General features: G+C 34.8%; 1 protein-coding gene across 1 annotated transcript; it reads left to right on the forward strand.

Moving 5' to 3' along the window:
* Positions 1–172: 172 nt before the first annotated feature.
* SCYL2 (SCY1-like 2 (S. cerevisiae)) lies at positions 173–14,070 on the forward strand (the record flags this gene model as incomplete). The annotated part of the gene is made up of 11 exons (XM_010140540.1): positions 173–298; positions 1,775–1,951; positions 5,584–5,706; positions 6,948–7,061; positions 7,525–7,657; positions 9,419–9,537; positions 10,183–10,283; positions 11,027–11,093; positions 11,211–11,300; positions 12,365–12,484; positions 13,075–14,070. Coding segments are annotated over 11 exons (1,821 nt in total), but the record flags the coding sequence as incomplete, so codon positions are not given.
* Between the last annotated feature and the right edge of the window lie 211 nt (positions 14,071–14,281).

The following is a 14,281-nucleotide window of genomic DNA, read 5'->3' on the forward strand; positions in this document are numbered from 1 at the left end:
TTATTATTTAATATGTAAAAACATGCTTTTCTAATTGTTAGTCGCAGGTACATCATTGTAAAGGTTTACTGTAATGCATTGAAAACGTAAATAGATAATTAGATTTTGGAATCTTTGTAACAGTATCAATGTTATCTCCCTCCAGATCACAAGCTTTTAATCTTGTTTTTAGATACCATTCTTTGATGATGTAGGAGCAATGACGCTTCAGTATTTTGATTCGTTATTTCAAAGGGATAACCTCCAGAAATCACAATTTTTCAAAGGGCTACCAAAGGTTCTGCCAAAACTACCTAAGGTATGTCTGCATGATGTCTTGAGATTGTAGGTTTAAAAATGTGTGACCATCTATTAACATTCTGAATCTCAGAATGCTGGACCTTTTGTAGCATTGTATCATAATAGACTGCTGTGAGACTGCCAGAACAGAGCAGTACGAAAATAGGGAAGATTAGAAAGTAATTGGTGTGGAAATACTCAGCTATCAGTAATTCTTTAAAGGTAAAATGGCAAGTTATGCTATCAGTATGCGTAAGGAACCATCATTTGGATGCCCTCTTGTAGTTCATCCCACTTTGAAAGGGAGTTGTCTTCTCTCCACTTAGGAGACTTTCCCTTTGTTTCCAGATGCTGTCATAGCTCTTTGAAGTCATCTTGCCACCTCTCTCCCAGTAAGATTGCTTCAAATTTTTTCATAGCGAGGCAGTACTTTAATGTTGAATGATGCAAAGCTTCCTTACCTCAACAGACTAAGTGCTTTCTTGTGCTAGTGGTGCCCAGAAAGGGCACTCAAAGGCAAATGTCATTACAGATTTCTTCTGTGTAGTGTTAGACACTATGTCTAGACTGCCTCCTTTTCCTTTTGCAGTGTTCTTTAATTTATATAAGGCATAATGCTTATCTGATAGAAAAACAGTAGTAGTTTATATCATAATAGAATAACTGAGCTTCCTAACCATTGCATTAAATGTCTTTATTTTTATTCTCTTTTGAACTACACAGTGCACAATTCAGACTTCATGTTTAATACTCACTTCTTTTTGATTTTTTTATTTCCTTTGATGAGAAATCGCTGATGCCCTGAATTCAGAAACAGATGGGATGTATTTTGCCTAACTTTAGACAGTCACCAGCTGACCTAATCATCTTTCGGGAATTCATTTCTTTTTTCTGTCTTGAAAGTCTTATTTTATGAGGGAATGGATTGTGCCCTTCAACTGTGTACTTGTCTTTATCGACTTTAAAAGCATTTAAGAATGTCTAACTCTACAGTAGATCTCCACAGTGTAAATACCTATTTCATCAGTAGAATCTTATTTAGGGAATGTGCCTGGAATTTTACAGTGAGGTATAGTAGGGTTATGTGTTTGTTCAGTGAGTGATGGGTTACTGAAAAATGGGTTATTTAGGTAGGGGAGTGTGTGTGTGACAGGGGCTTTTCTTAGGGTATTTTCAGGGTCATTTTTAAGAAAGCATATAGATTAAGTTTTTCATAATTCATGTATGTGGCTGAAAGTCCTATTTTCTGTTAATTGCTCTTTGTTGACCTTCACAGTTGTTATAGTTTTCCATTATGTTTTGAGTGCAAACAGAGAAAATTAAGCAAAATAGCATGATATAAATTAGCTAGAATATTCTGTGAAATGAGTTCAAAACTGAAAATTATGTGCCTTTTTTGTAAATACCCGGTTAATACAAAAGCTGTTGAGCTGGCACAATGGTAACTTACTGCAATGCAGTACAATGTGATGCATGCTTGTTTTTTTTCTTCTAGCGTGTTATAATTCAGCGAATTTTGCCTTGCTTGACTTCTGAATTTGTGAATCCTGATATGGTACCCTTTGTCTTACCTAATGTTCTCCTAATTGCTGAGGAATGCACCAAAGAAGAATATATCAGGCTTATTCTGCCTGATCTTGGTCCTGTTTTTAAGCAGCAAGAACCAATACAGGTATGTTAATACTGTTCAGATTACAGTTTTTCTCTTCGGTGTTTTTTTTCTCCTGAAATATGACTAATTGTCTGTTTCCCTTCTCCAGCTTCACACAGATTGCCCGACCTATTCTGTAGTTGTCCAGGTAGTCAGTCTTGATTCATATGAACTAGATTGTTTCCAGGAACTTGACAAAGCCTCTACATTGGCATTTATAGATGAGATTAGATCAGCAAAAAAGGAGACATTTTATTTACCACTCAATTCTTATTTTTGGTTCGTTTTAGAAAGTATGTGTATAAACATTTTATCACTTACCTAGCCAATCTGAGCAGGGTTGTACATTACAATATTTGGATATGTTCTACCAGTAGCTGGGAACTATGGTGGTTTTTTTGTTTTTTTTTTTGTGTACAGATTGCTGACACAGAGGTCATGGAGTGGAAAAGTTGTAACTTTGACACTCCCTTAAAAGTAGTGTTTATTGATGATAATAAAATAGTGTTTATTTGAGTGCTTTGCATGAATTTGTGTAATATGTTTCATTTTATTGGGCAAATGTAATGTGTAAGTCAAATAAATACACTTTTTTCGTGTTGCTTACTTGAATAAAAGTTGTAAGTCATTATCATTACTGTGAAGGAGGAAAACATTTGCATCCTTTTGTCAACACCACGTGCACAATGATTCCATAGATAAAATGCAGCTAAGCATTCCTTCTATTCATCTTGTTTTACTGCTGGATGCTCTTATTTCTCTGCAGAGCACTTAAAGGGCAAGATAAACATAAGAATGAACAAGTGTAGAATCAGAACTGTTTAGATTGGAAAAGGCATTTAAAATCATCAAGTCTATGTCAGAAAACCAGATCAGAGATCTCTTAATATACTGGGGAGCGGGGAAAAGAGACAATTGTGTAACTGAGAATACCTCAGAAAATTCAAACTACTTAATGCTGTTTACTTTTGGTACACTGGCTTTATGTTAACTTTGCTGTTGGCTTGAAAAAATTAAATGTCACACCCACCAAAAACCTGTGAACATCTTATTTCTGCTGTTTCATCCTAAAAGGTAACATTGTGTTTTGCTACCATTAATATCAGATTTGTGAGACAATCCTCATTACAGAGGGTTTGTCTCAAAGTGTATCTGGAGCAAAACAAAAGCTGGTTTATTTCTTGAGAAACAAGGGAAGCAAAATACAGACTTGGGGTCAGATGATGAAGGATTGCACTTTGTGAAGTTTTTTTGTATCTTTCTGGATAATACGTATTAAATTCTTGTATTGGCATTTTTAATGTGTGCTAAGTACTAGATGGCTCATTCCAGTATCATTTCTGTGGTCTTTTTTTCATATGGCAAAGTTTAAGTAATCTAGGACAGATTTTCAAAGTTAATATACCAGGAATTCAGAAAAAAAAAAAAAAGGTTCAGAGAGCCAGAGGACAGAACTCCTGGTCTGTCTGTCTTTGTGCAAGGCAAAAATGTCCAGTTCCTGTGTGTTTGTATCTCATGGAGAGGGGTGGACAGGGAAGGTGCCAGTGTTTCTTCCTAATGCTCTTTCAAGATGTTTTAGATTTGTATGAGAGGCCTATTGCTTGGCTTTCATAGGATACTTAAGTTAGAAGGTGAATGCATCATAGGGAAACTGCTGTAATTCAGTATGAAGTTGTTATCCAGTGTTTACAATGCCTTTGTATGAGGGAATTTATAATCTGAAAATGGAATATTTAGTTCAATTAATCATTCGTATTGTACTCTTGAAGTTAGCATGGAGTAACTGGGTGCTGTAAATTAACATCCTAGCTTACTCTGACGTAGCTTCCCAGTGTAAACAAACCCTTAGTTTTTATCTAGGGGAATCCATAGAAAGTTGGCATATGCTGTGTTGTAAATTCATATCCTAATTCAGTGCACCAGAGTGTACTCTGACAAGTACTGGTCTCTATATTAATTAACAGATGAAGCACATCTATAGCATTATTGGTTAGAGTGCAGCTGCTGCTGCTTGCTTATTAGATGGTGTGTGTGCATCTGTGACTGCAACATCTTAGTTTCTACTTAAATAGGTAAAAAGTATCAAGTATGACCCTAGAAAGCTAAAAACAGAAGAGGTTCACTGGAGCAGCATCAACAACATTCTAGCTAAAAGTGAGGTAGAGAGAGGTCCAAAACGATTCAGCTTTATGTTATCTTAGTTAAAAAGCATTGACAGCAAATGGAAAACAGCTGAACTGCTTCTGTGATATCTAAGTGACTATAGAGTACGATGTTTAACTTAAAAGGAGCTTTTTTAGCTGTTAAGTAACAGGTTTCATTCATGCCCTTTTCAAAATTGCAAAAATAGTCAAACCATCCCTCTCCAAAACTCTACATGTAAGTAACATAGAAACTATTGTGCCACAGTATTACAGGGGTGCTAGACAAGAGAAGAACAGTGCATGTAGGTTTCAAAAAGCCAAGTTCAGGACAAATAAAAATTCTGTATTCAAGAATAATTATAAAATCTAAGTTCAAAACTGATCTGGTTCATCCTACCCTAATTCTCCCAAATTTGGGGATATTGCATCAGAATTAATGGAGTGAATGAATGAGTTTGTGTATGTACGTATACAGTTTAAGTAATTATAAATATACAATAAGAAAACATACATTAACTGCAGCTTAAAAAAATTTATTTTTCTTCCCTGTAAAGGAAAGCAAGTGAAAGGGGGACACTTACAATGTGGTCTTGGTATTCTTGTGTTTCTACACTTTGATGCTTCTGTTTATTTGACATACAAGCACTGATTGCTATGTTCCTCCTAGGAAATATTTGACTTTTTATTATTAATGTGATACCATTCACCACAATTTATCCATCTAGTCTAATCTGTTTCCTACAAGGAGTCTAGATATCAATGGATAGTCAGTGTCACCTGTAGCAAGTTGTCTTACCTATCTGAGATGAGACATGAGTCCCTTGAGTTACGTAGCTCTCTGTTGGAGACTGAGCCTGGGTGAGTAACTTAGAAGAGCAGTTCACTTTTAGATGGCTAAGCCTAAGCGAGGTGAATCCCACTACGTAAGTGTATTATTCTAGTGTTGGTTTTTAGGTTTTTGTTTGGGATTTTTCATTTTGTGATTTCCCTGTGAATTAGAATAAAGTTAGTTTGTGTCCATATAGTAGCTGTCGTAGTCTTTTCATTGTCCTCCTTCCAGGTCCTAGATACAGAGATGGAATACAGCTTTTATACATGGAGTTGTCATCAAATGCTTTGAGGACAGCATTTGAGACAGTGTTTTTAAATTTTAGCTTTTTCGATTGTGATATGTTTACAAAGATTTTCTGTGGGTGGATTTTAAGAAAAGACTATTTTGTAAACATGAACAAGAAATTCTTCCTTAGCTGTTGCGATTTCTTATTTCTGAAGGATTAGTGTAGAACATGCAGATTTTGGTTGATTTGTATTTACTGTTTCTAGAATGCAATAATATGTCAAAGTGTTTTTTGTCTTCCATGCCTTCAGGCAAGCAACATGGTAAGTGATCACGTTTACTGAGTTACCAAAAACCTTTGAAGTTTTTATATGATACAACACACTTCAAATTCTAACTATATGTTTCTGGAGTTAAAACTTTTGTCTTCTGCATTGTCCTTCTTTTAATAGATCTTGTTGATCTTCCTGCAAAAAATGGACTTGCTTCTAACCAAAACTCCACCAGATGAAATCAAGAACAGCGTTCTACCAATGGTTTATAGAGCCTTGGAAGCACCTTCAATTCAGATCCAGGTATAGCAATTGCAGACCTTAATTAGAACAATTTTTCTTCTCTTTTCTTTAAGCTGATGTGCCAACTTTTTGTATACTTATGTGTTTGTTTACATCGAAAAAAAGATAAAGCTGTGTAATATTCTTGAATGTTGGAAGAGAATAATGTTTTATCAAAAAAATTTGTTTTAGGAAAATAAAGTTTAGTTCCCTTGTTTTCTAGGGGGTAAACACTTGACTGCTTTTCTAATGCTTTTTATCCTACGTTCTTACTAGCCACCATAGCAAGAAGTAGGATGTGCATTTATACTACATTGCCTGTGCAGGAGGAACTATGCAGGCATGCATGTTCATTACTAGTCAGTGAGAGGTGGCTTATGCTGAGGTCCTGATGGTAAGAATGTGTGCTGACAGTTACCTTGGACGACCTGATTTGCTGTAAATTAATGTAGCTTCTGGTGACATTTTTATGTGTCCATATTTTAATTTTTCTCTTTGTGCTTTACCTTTCTACTGTTCTTCTTTTTTTTTTTTTTTTTTTTTTTTTTTAACCATTCTTTCACTGGAATTAACCTCCAGTTACTCAAAGGCATTCAGTCAGATGTGTCTTTTACCCTTTCAAACCCTGTGCCATATTATTGAGAAAGGTTTTTGTTTCTAAATACCAGGTGTAAGGTTTTTTTCTGCATCAGTAGTTCGGTTACTCAGGTGTCTACTTGCAACATATACTTCATATTGCTGTCTCTTATTTTTTGAGATTGGGCTGAAATTGGATTTTTTTTTTCTCTTGTCGCTTATGTACATTTAATCTTGATATGCTCTTTTTCAGCCTATCATTGTGCTGCTGCAGTGTTATAGATACTGCTCATTCAGATTTGCTTGACTTGTGTAGAAAAATGTTAGTTTTATGTAGTAGAAGTTTTTTTTTCAATTAAAATTGTTTTTTTAATATAAAGGTGTTCTGTGAAAATGTAAGATATTCTTGCTATCCAAATATTCTATTAGAAATTCATGAATACTCTTTTTGAAATCCATTTTCCAAGGTTCTATATACATATTATGACGCTTTATTCTAGCTATTTTTATGTGAGTCTGATAGATTAAGGTCAGCTTTGTTGAACATGATGTTTCCTTAAAAGAAAAGCTTAAGAAGACATTTTAAACTAATTTTTATTTTATTAGTGATTTGATTGATATTAGTACTAATTTTTAATAAGTATGCATGTTTCTTTTTAAACTTACACAGAAATTTTTTTTTATAGGAGCTTTGCCTAAACATAATTCCCACATTTGCCAATTTAATAGATTACCCATCAATGAAAAATTCATTAATTCCAAGAATTAAAAATGCGTGTTTGCAAACTTCTTCTCTTGCTGTAAGTATCCCAATAATTTTATCACTCAAGTCCTCAGAAATGTTGTTGCCTTTAATTACTTTGGCTTTTCTGCTGTTGTGCTTTAAAGAAAAACCTGTGCATGTGATCTCATTTCTTTTCAAAGTTTTTTGGTTTACTTTTTAGAAATACAAGAGCACCATTTACTTTTTAAGTTGTTAGAACTTATTGTATTAATAATACTGTAAAAATTGTTGAAGCGTATTCCACAATAATATGTGTTAACAGTATTTGTTCTGCAGTAAAGCAAGGGGTTTTCGAGCAGTGTATAACTATATGTATTTTCCTTTCATGACTCAGAAGTGTTCTTTTAGGAGTTGAATTTTGAGATATGAAGGTTGTAGTTTCAGTAGCACCTGTTTTCTTCTGAGTTTTGTAAGGGTTTTATTTTTTCTTAAGCAAAAGTGTGTTAAAGAATTTGTTTAATTTTTATCATATTTCACAGGTCCGGGTAAACTCACTGGTGTGCTTAGGCAAGATTTTGGAGTACTTGGATAAATGGTTTGTGCTTGATGATATTTTACCTTTTCTACAACAAATTCCATCCAAGGAACCTGCAGTGCTAATGGGAATTTTAGGTAATTAATACTTTCAACTTTGTCATCTTTTGTGCTTTGATAGTGTGAGTCTGAAAGCTTTCTATATTATCATTGATAATGTTTACATAGTGTATCACTAAAATGACTATTAAAAACTTTTTGTTTCTGTTTTTTAAGTATGTCCTGTTACCTTATGTACCCTCAGTTACCTTATGTACTGCTGGTACACATTCCAAACACTAGTACATAGAGTTGCAATCTTGAGTTCTGAGTACTTGTTGCTGTGACACTTTCATGGACTGCTGTTTTCCCCGGGAGAGTATATGATCTGTCTTCTTTCAGTTGCTGCTGGAGCTTTTAAGTGTTACTGTTGCCTTCTCTTTCACTCTTGCATGTCAGATGCTATAAATGCTTGTCTACAAATCTACTGATCTTCACTACAGGTTTTGTTAAGACTCATTTTGTGGGACATGTAAGCAAACATGGCTGCCTTTGCACTGAAACGGAGCATAGTCTGGGTGAGGTTTCACAAATTGGCAAACAAATCCTAATGGCTTGTTACTTCTGGAAAAGGAGGCCTCACTCGCAGTTGTGTTTCCTAGTGCCACTCTCATGCTTGCCTACCTCAGGATGTGTGATTTTAACAATTTGCATGGGCTCAAAGAGACCAGATTATCAGAGCTGCTGCCAAGAAAGAGGTGTGACCAAGTCAGGAAGACAGTGGCCATTTCTCCTACTGACACCAAAGCAGTAGACAGAAGACTATTTGTGAAAAGCTGAGCTGTACCAGCAGTAGTGCTCATTAAACATTGTAATATGTAATGGCAGCATGACTTCAGTTTGCAAGAGGGCATCTATCAGTACTAATTTAAAGCCATTTGTTTCCCTTAATCTTTGCAGCTTTTACTTGTATTTGCTGTCTGAGAATGAGGCACGGTTTAATTTAGTTGTATTACTCCTGAATTCTACTTGGATACAATGGTTAAGTGAACCCTGGTTTGGAAGTGATGATCCGAAATCAATTTTATATATTTAGGCTTTACTTTTTTTCTGGAATCATAATACCTTCCATCTCATGTATGCTATATTTCTTGGCCAGCTGACAGCTCTGTTCTAATACCAACCACAAAAAGCGAGGAAGACTGTTGCTGCTCTACACTAGTACATTCAGTGTTTACCACTAGAGATGACCTATTTCAGCAGAGGAATCCTCCTGTCAGAACCGCTGTAGAACTAGTAGGCCTAACACTGGATCTCTCATGTCTGCCAGTATTCTTTTTTCAGTGATTTAGTACAGATAAAGACTGTGCATGATATCTGATCCTGTGTGTAACACAGATCCAAACATTTAGGTAAGAGTCTTTGTAAAATGTGATCAGAGGGCAGTGTGATAGTTACTCCTAGACATTTCAGTATGCCAAGAGAGAACACATCCTTAGTTAACACAGCGTAATTTCTCAGTGGCAATTTGTCAGTTTGTGGTAACTCAGTTGCTTGTGGTATGTTCAAAGATGCATATTCTCAGATAACTGACCAGGACAATACATTGCCTAATATCAGGTTTCATAGCTGCAAAGTATTACTTTGGTCCTCCTCTTGTTCTGAACTTCAGCAAAACCTCTTGGTATGATATGTTTGTATGGTGGATGAGTGCTTAGCTTTTATGGTTCTGTTGATCATGTTGGTCCCTGCTTGCACACAGAGACAATGTATGTTCAGATGATTGATACATATGGAGAGTGCTGCTTTGTTCACATTGTTCACTAAACAATTTTTTGCTATTTTGATGTTCTGTGTCAGGTATTTACAAATGCACATTTACTCATAAGAAGCTGGGAATTACCAAAGAACAGCTTGCAGGAAAAGTATTGCCCCATCTGATTCCTCTTAGTATTGAGAACAATCTTAATCTCAATCAGGTAGGAACATGACTATGTTGCGTGCTTTTACATGATAAATTGGTGGAGAATAGATTTAAACTGTTGTCAGAGCAAAATTCATCTATTACTGTATGTCTGTGTCTGTTGTGAAAGCAACCAAACAAAACCAAAAAACCTGCCAGTATTAGTGTATTTATGTATTTAAAGCTTGTTACTTTTCAGTAGATTTAACTGTTCTAATATAAAATTTCAAAATGAGTACTATCACTTTTCAAAAGCAGTTAGGTACTAACATAATTAGAAATCAAATTAAAAACTAAAGTGCAATCTTAAAGTTTCTTCCCTTGCTCTTGTTCTTAAATGTTGCAAATAATGTAGAAGTGCAATAGTAGGATTTCTTTTGAAAATTAACCAGGTAATATTAATCTGAGGTTTGTCTGTGTTGCCCCACTTCTTTTTTAGTGGTGCATACTTTTCACTGTTTCAGTACACACTGTAGTATGTGTAGTGTACACACTTGTATAGTTGGGTATCTAATGGAAGAAAGTGAAGGTAGATTATCAATTATTTTAAAATCTACGGTGTATGTGATACTGAGTATTTTATGAGATATTACCTTTGAAGTTACACATGTCTGAATTCCATTGCTGCAAAACACAAACTTCTTATATATTTCTTTTACAGTTCAATTCTTTTATATGTGTTATAAAAGATATGCTTAATAAATTGGAGGCAGAGCATAAAACAAAACTTGAGCAACTTCATGTCATGCAAGAGCAACAGAAGTAAGTGCTTATTTACATGTGTATTAGAGAAGGAACAAATGAGCAGAGATAAATTTCAGTTAGTGTTTTAGCAATGTTAGTGTTCTAGCCATGGCAATAAAAACCCCTAGTTAATTCTTCAATAGCTGAGAATTACCTCCAGTAAGCACAGTTGTCAACAAAAGCTTATTAGTTCTATCAATTATAATTATATTGTGATGTCAATGGTTTTATAGAGTAAAATGCTTTACTTTCATACATTTCAGTCACAGTTTATTATTTTGAGTTAATAGTTTTCAATTAATTCATTAAATGTTCATATTGAGCTCCACTACTACAGTTTATGTCTTGCTTCTATATGCTAAGTTGCTTTTTTATAGCTGTTGAGAACATTAACCGTACTGGAGAAGCATAAACATTACAACCTTTTAGAGAACAGTGATATTTGAAGGTATTTAGAGGTATTTTATGGAATCTGATGTGAGGTGAGATTTCTTGGGCTACCCAAAGTCTGTGTCACCCTGTTCAAAAGGATGAGCTAAGACCATGTGAAATAATCATTAGGAAACCTTTACAATTTAGAATATTAACATTTTCCAGTCTCCTACAGTAGTTCTATAAAAATGGCAGTCCTCTCATAATGCAATTTTTAAAATTATTTAAATGCAGAAGAATAATCTGCATTGCTCAATTAGTGTGGTGAATGTGACCATAAAGTTATCTTTTTATATCTTTTTGTAATATGTAAACTCTGTACTATATAGATCTTTGGATATAGCTAACCAAATGAGCGTGTCTGAAGAGGCAAGATCCAGTAGTACAAGTAATCAGGTAAGTCACAATATTTTATTGCGTTATTTACATGAAGAAATTTTAAATTAGTCAGTGTGCCTGTTACCTTAAATTACAACATTTCAAATAACTAAGTTTTTCTTTGAACTTAAACAGATTGACAAGGTATTTAATACTGCTGGAACTGACCTTCTAACTAGTGGCTCTGATAGTAATGAGAATGAGATGTCATCAAAGCAGAAAAAGGTGTGTTTTACTTTGTTATGTAATCCTGTTACATCCATCTGTCTAATACAAGGCTGATACGGTTGCTTAAAAAGAGTGGTGTAAATATTTATCATACTTAAAACTTTGAAAGAAAAATGAACTGGTTTTGTGTAGCACAGCACCGTGCATAGTCACATGTGGAGGTCCACTGGAAAAATGTTCAAATCATACCCTTGAATTTCTGTGAAAGCCTTTCCTTGAAAATAGCTTTGTACAAAGTAGGCAGCAATTAGGATTATAATTTTTTGGTCATTTTCTTTCTCCTTGATTATAGATTTCAATGAAACTTCAGCAGTGGATTTAGATAGGAAAATCAAACCAGGCAACTTTACAATAAAATTACAGAGTTGAAGATAAAATGTTGAATTTCGTGTAGTAGCAGAGACCAACATTTACTGTACAATTCAAAGTTAAGTGAAAATAAACAGTCAATGTGGGGACAAATACAAGAAGCAAAGAAAAAGCATGACATAATCTAGAATATTAAATATAAGCATAAACTATTGTAAAATCATTTTCATGCTATTAATTTTGTAAATGGCTTCCCAGAATCTATACATTTTATCATTTTAATTTCTAGCTATCTGAACCCTCTCATTAATTTTAGATTAATGGGGAACAATTGTATGATTTTATCCTTCATCTTTAACAAAAGTAGAGTTAAAATCTTGAAAAGCCTCTTAAGCAATCTTAAAATAAAATTCCCTCACCAACTCCACGATCAGTTGCAGTTCTATATCAAGTGCCGGCTGGTAAACATATAAAAATTAAAACTGTGAAGAACACTTCTCCTTATGCACAACATTAAAAAGACAAAGCTAAAATTATGCTGCTTTTAATATTTTATTTATTTGCTTTAAGTACTCTTTAGCAGTATAATAAATATTAGAATAGATTTTGTGCTTATCCACTTTCTCTTGTATAAATAATATGTATTTTTCTATCACATATTACTGATGTGACAGTGTTATTTATGAACTAAAAATATCAATAGAAGAATAACCATTCTATGCAACTTAGTGTCAGTATTTTCCCTTTTACAGGCCTCACTTACACTTGAAGAGAAGCAGAAATTAGCTAAAGAACAAGAACAAGCACAGAAACTGAAGAGCCAGCAACCTCTTAAGCCACAAACAACTGCAATAACACCTCCAGTGAAGCAGGTGAGAAAGAGCAAACTACTGCAGTGTTTCCATTGGAGCTGTGATGCTTTTTCCTTTCAAGTGTTGTATTCATTTACCATTTTTTTTCTCCTGTGAGTCACCTTTGTTTTCACTGGTCGTACAATGGCATAGCTGAGAAAAACTGAAGTGAAATATAATCTGTCTTCCATTTGCATTGTTAGCAATATTTCCCACTTTTTAAATTGCAGAAGTTTCTAAAGGAATAGTTGTTATTGAAAGGCCATTGTTCTAGATAAGGAAAAAGTACATATTAAAAAAGGTTTTGCTATTAGAAGAGTTTATTAACTAAGTATTTAAAGAGCTTGGAGATAAGAATGGGGCATGTAAGCAAATGTCTCAGTAGTACTTTGTGTATTGTCAAATTAAAGCTGCATAACAATTAGTTCTAAGTAGCAAAGAATGAAAATAACCTAATTGCTTTTGTGTATAATTACATTTCATGCCCAGCTCCATGCAGTAAACTCTAATTTCCAAAAAATGAATGCCTCTTCTGCAGGAACAGTGATAGAGACTGTTGCTAGAGTGTTTGTACGGGAAGAGCCTTTAACTGCATTTTATGTGTTTTGCAGACAAAAGACTTGACAGATACCTTGATAGATAATATGTCATCTTTGACTAGCCATTCCATCAACAAAGCTAAAGTTGCATCTTCAAACAGCTTCTCTTCTGTCCCTTCTATGGGTGTTGGAATGGGATTTTCATCACCTATTGACAACACAAAAAGGAATGTCACGAATGGACTAAATACTACTATGGCTTTTCAGGCTACTGGATTCAGTATGGGAGCTGGTCCCACCACTCAAAATTTCTTCAGTGGTCCAAGTACAACAGGAACTACCAAGATGAACATTGTACCAACTGCTAATATGCCAAATTACAGTCCTATGAATGCTCCATCTGCAATCTCTCCATTGACACAACAAAACAGACCCCCAGATATGTCTGCTTTAGATAATCTTTTTGGTCCTCAAAAACCCAAAGTTAGTATGAAACAGCTGGCTCAACAGAAATCAAGCCAGTGGGTTAATCAGTTTGTACCCCCACAAGGGTCCCCCAGTGCAAGCAGTTCAGTCTTGGGACCTCAGATGAACATGATAGGACAGCCTGGCTTTGGTATACAGGGTAATCCTTTCTTTGCTCCTCAGAACTTTGCACAACCAGCAAACACAGTGACAAACAGCAGCTCAGCTAGTAATGACTTAAAAGATCTTTTTGGGTAAAATGTTTTCTTCTTTCAGAGATTGATGAAATTCGGATCATGGGTAAGCTGATTAACATCTTTTTTTGATTAATAAAAGCATGACTTGGGGAAACTTTCAACCCAGCAAAGACTTTTGCACTGGAAAAAAGACTTGGTTTTGCATTTGCCTGGCACTGCAGTGGAATTGCATAGTGCGAAGTCATCTTACATGCTAAAGATTTCCTTTCTCTTTACCGAACGTCAGAGCACTGAAGGTAGGATGCATGTATTCAGTCGAAAAAGAAGCAGCTAAGTATTTTGAAGGTTATTCAGAAGTGTACTCAATCAACTCCTGTGAAATCTCCTATAAAATTTTGTTTCTTAAATTCAGTAACAATGTGTAAGGGGTAATAACGTTAGTGATGCAGTCCTGCAGCCCAGACCTTTCAATATCTGCTGGAATCTTACTGATGATTTGTGTTGCTGGAATTTGGCACAAACTGTCATTTTGATATATGAAAGTTTGCAAGAAGTAAATTCTTGTGCTGCCTCAAGAGGTTTTGTTAGCCGTTTTACATGGAAAGCTCTCTAACCTG

This window comes from Buceros rhinoceros, unplaced genomic scaffold (assembly GCF_000710305.1).
Source record: "Buceros rhinoceros silvestris isolate BGI_N320 unplaced genomic scaffold, ASM71030v1 scaffold4817, whole genome shotgun sequence".
NCBI lineage: Eukaryota > Metazoa > Chordata > Aves > Bucerotiformes > Bucerotidae > Buceros > Buceros rhinoceros.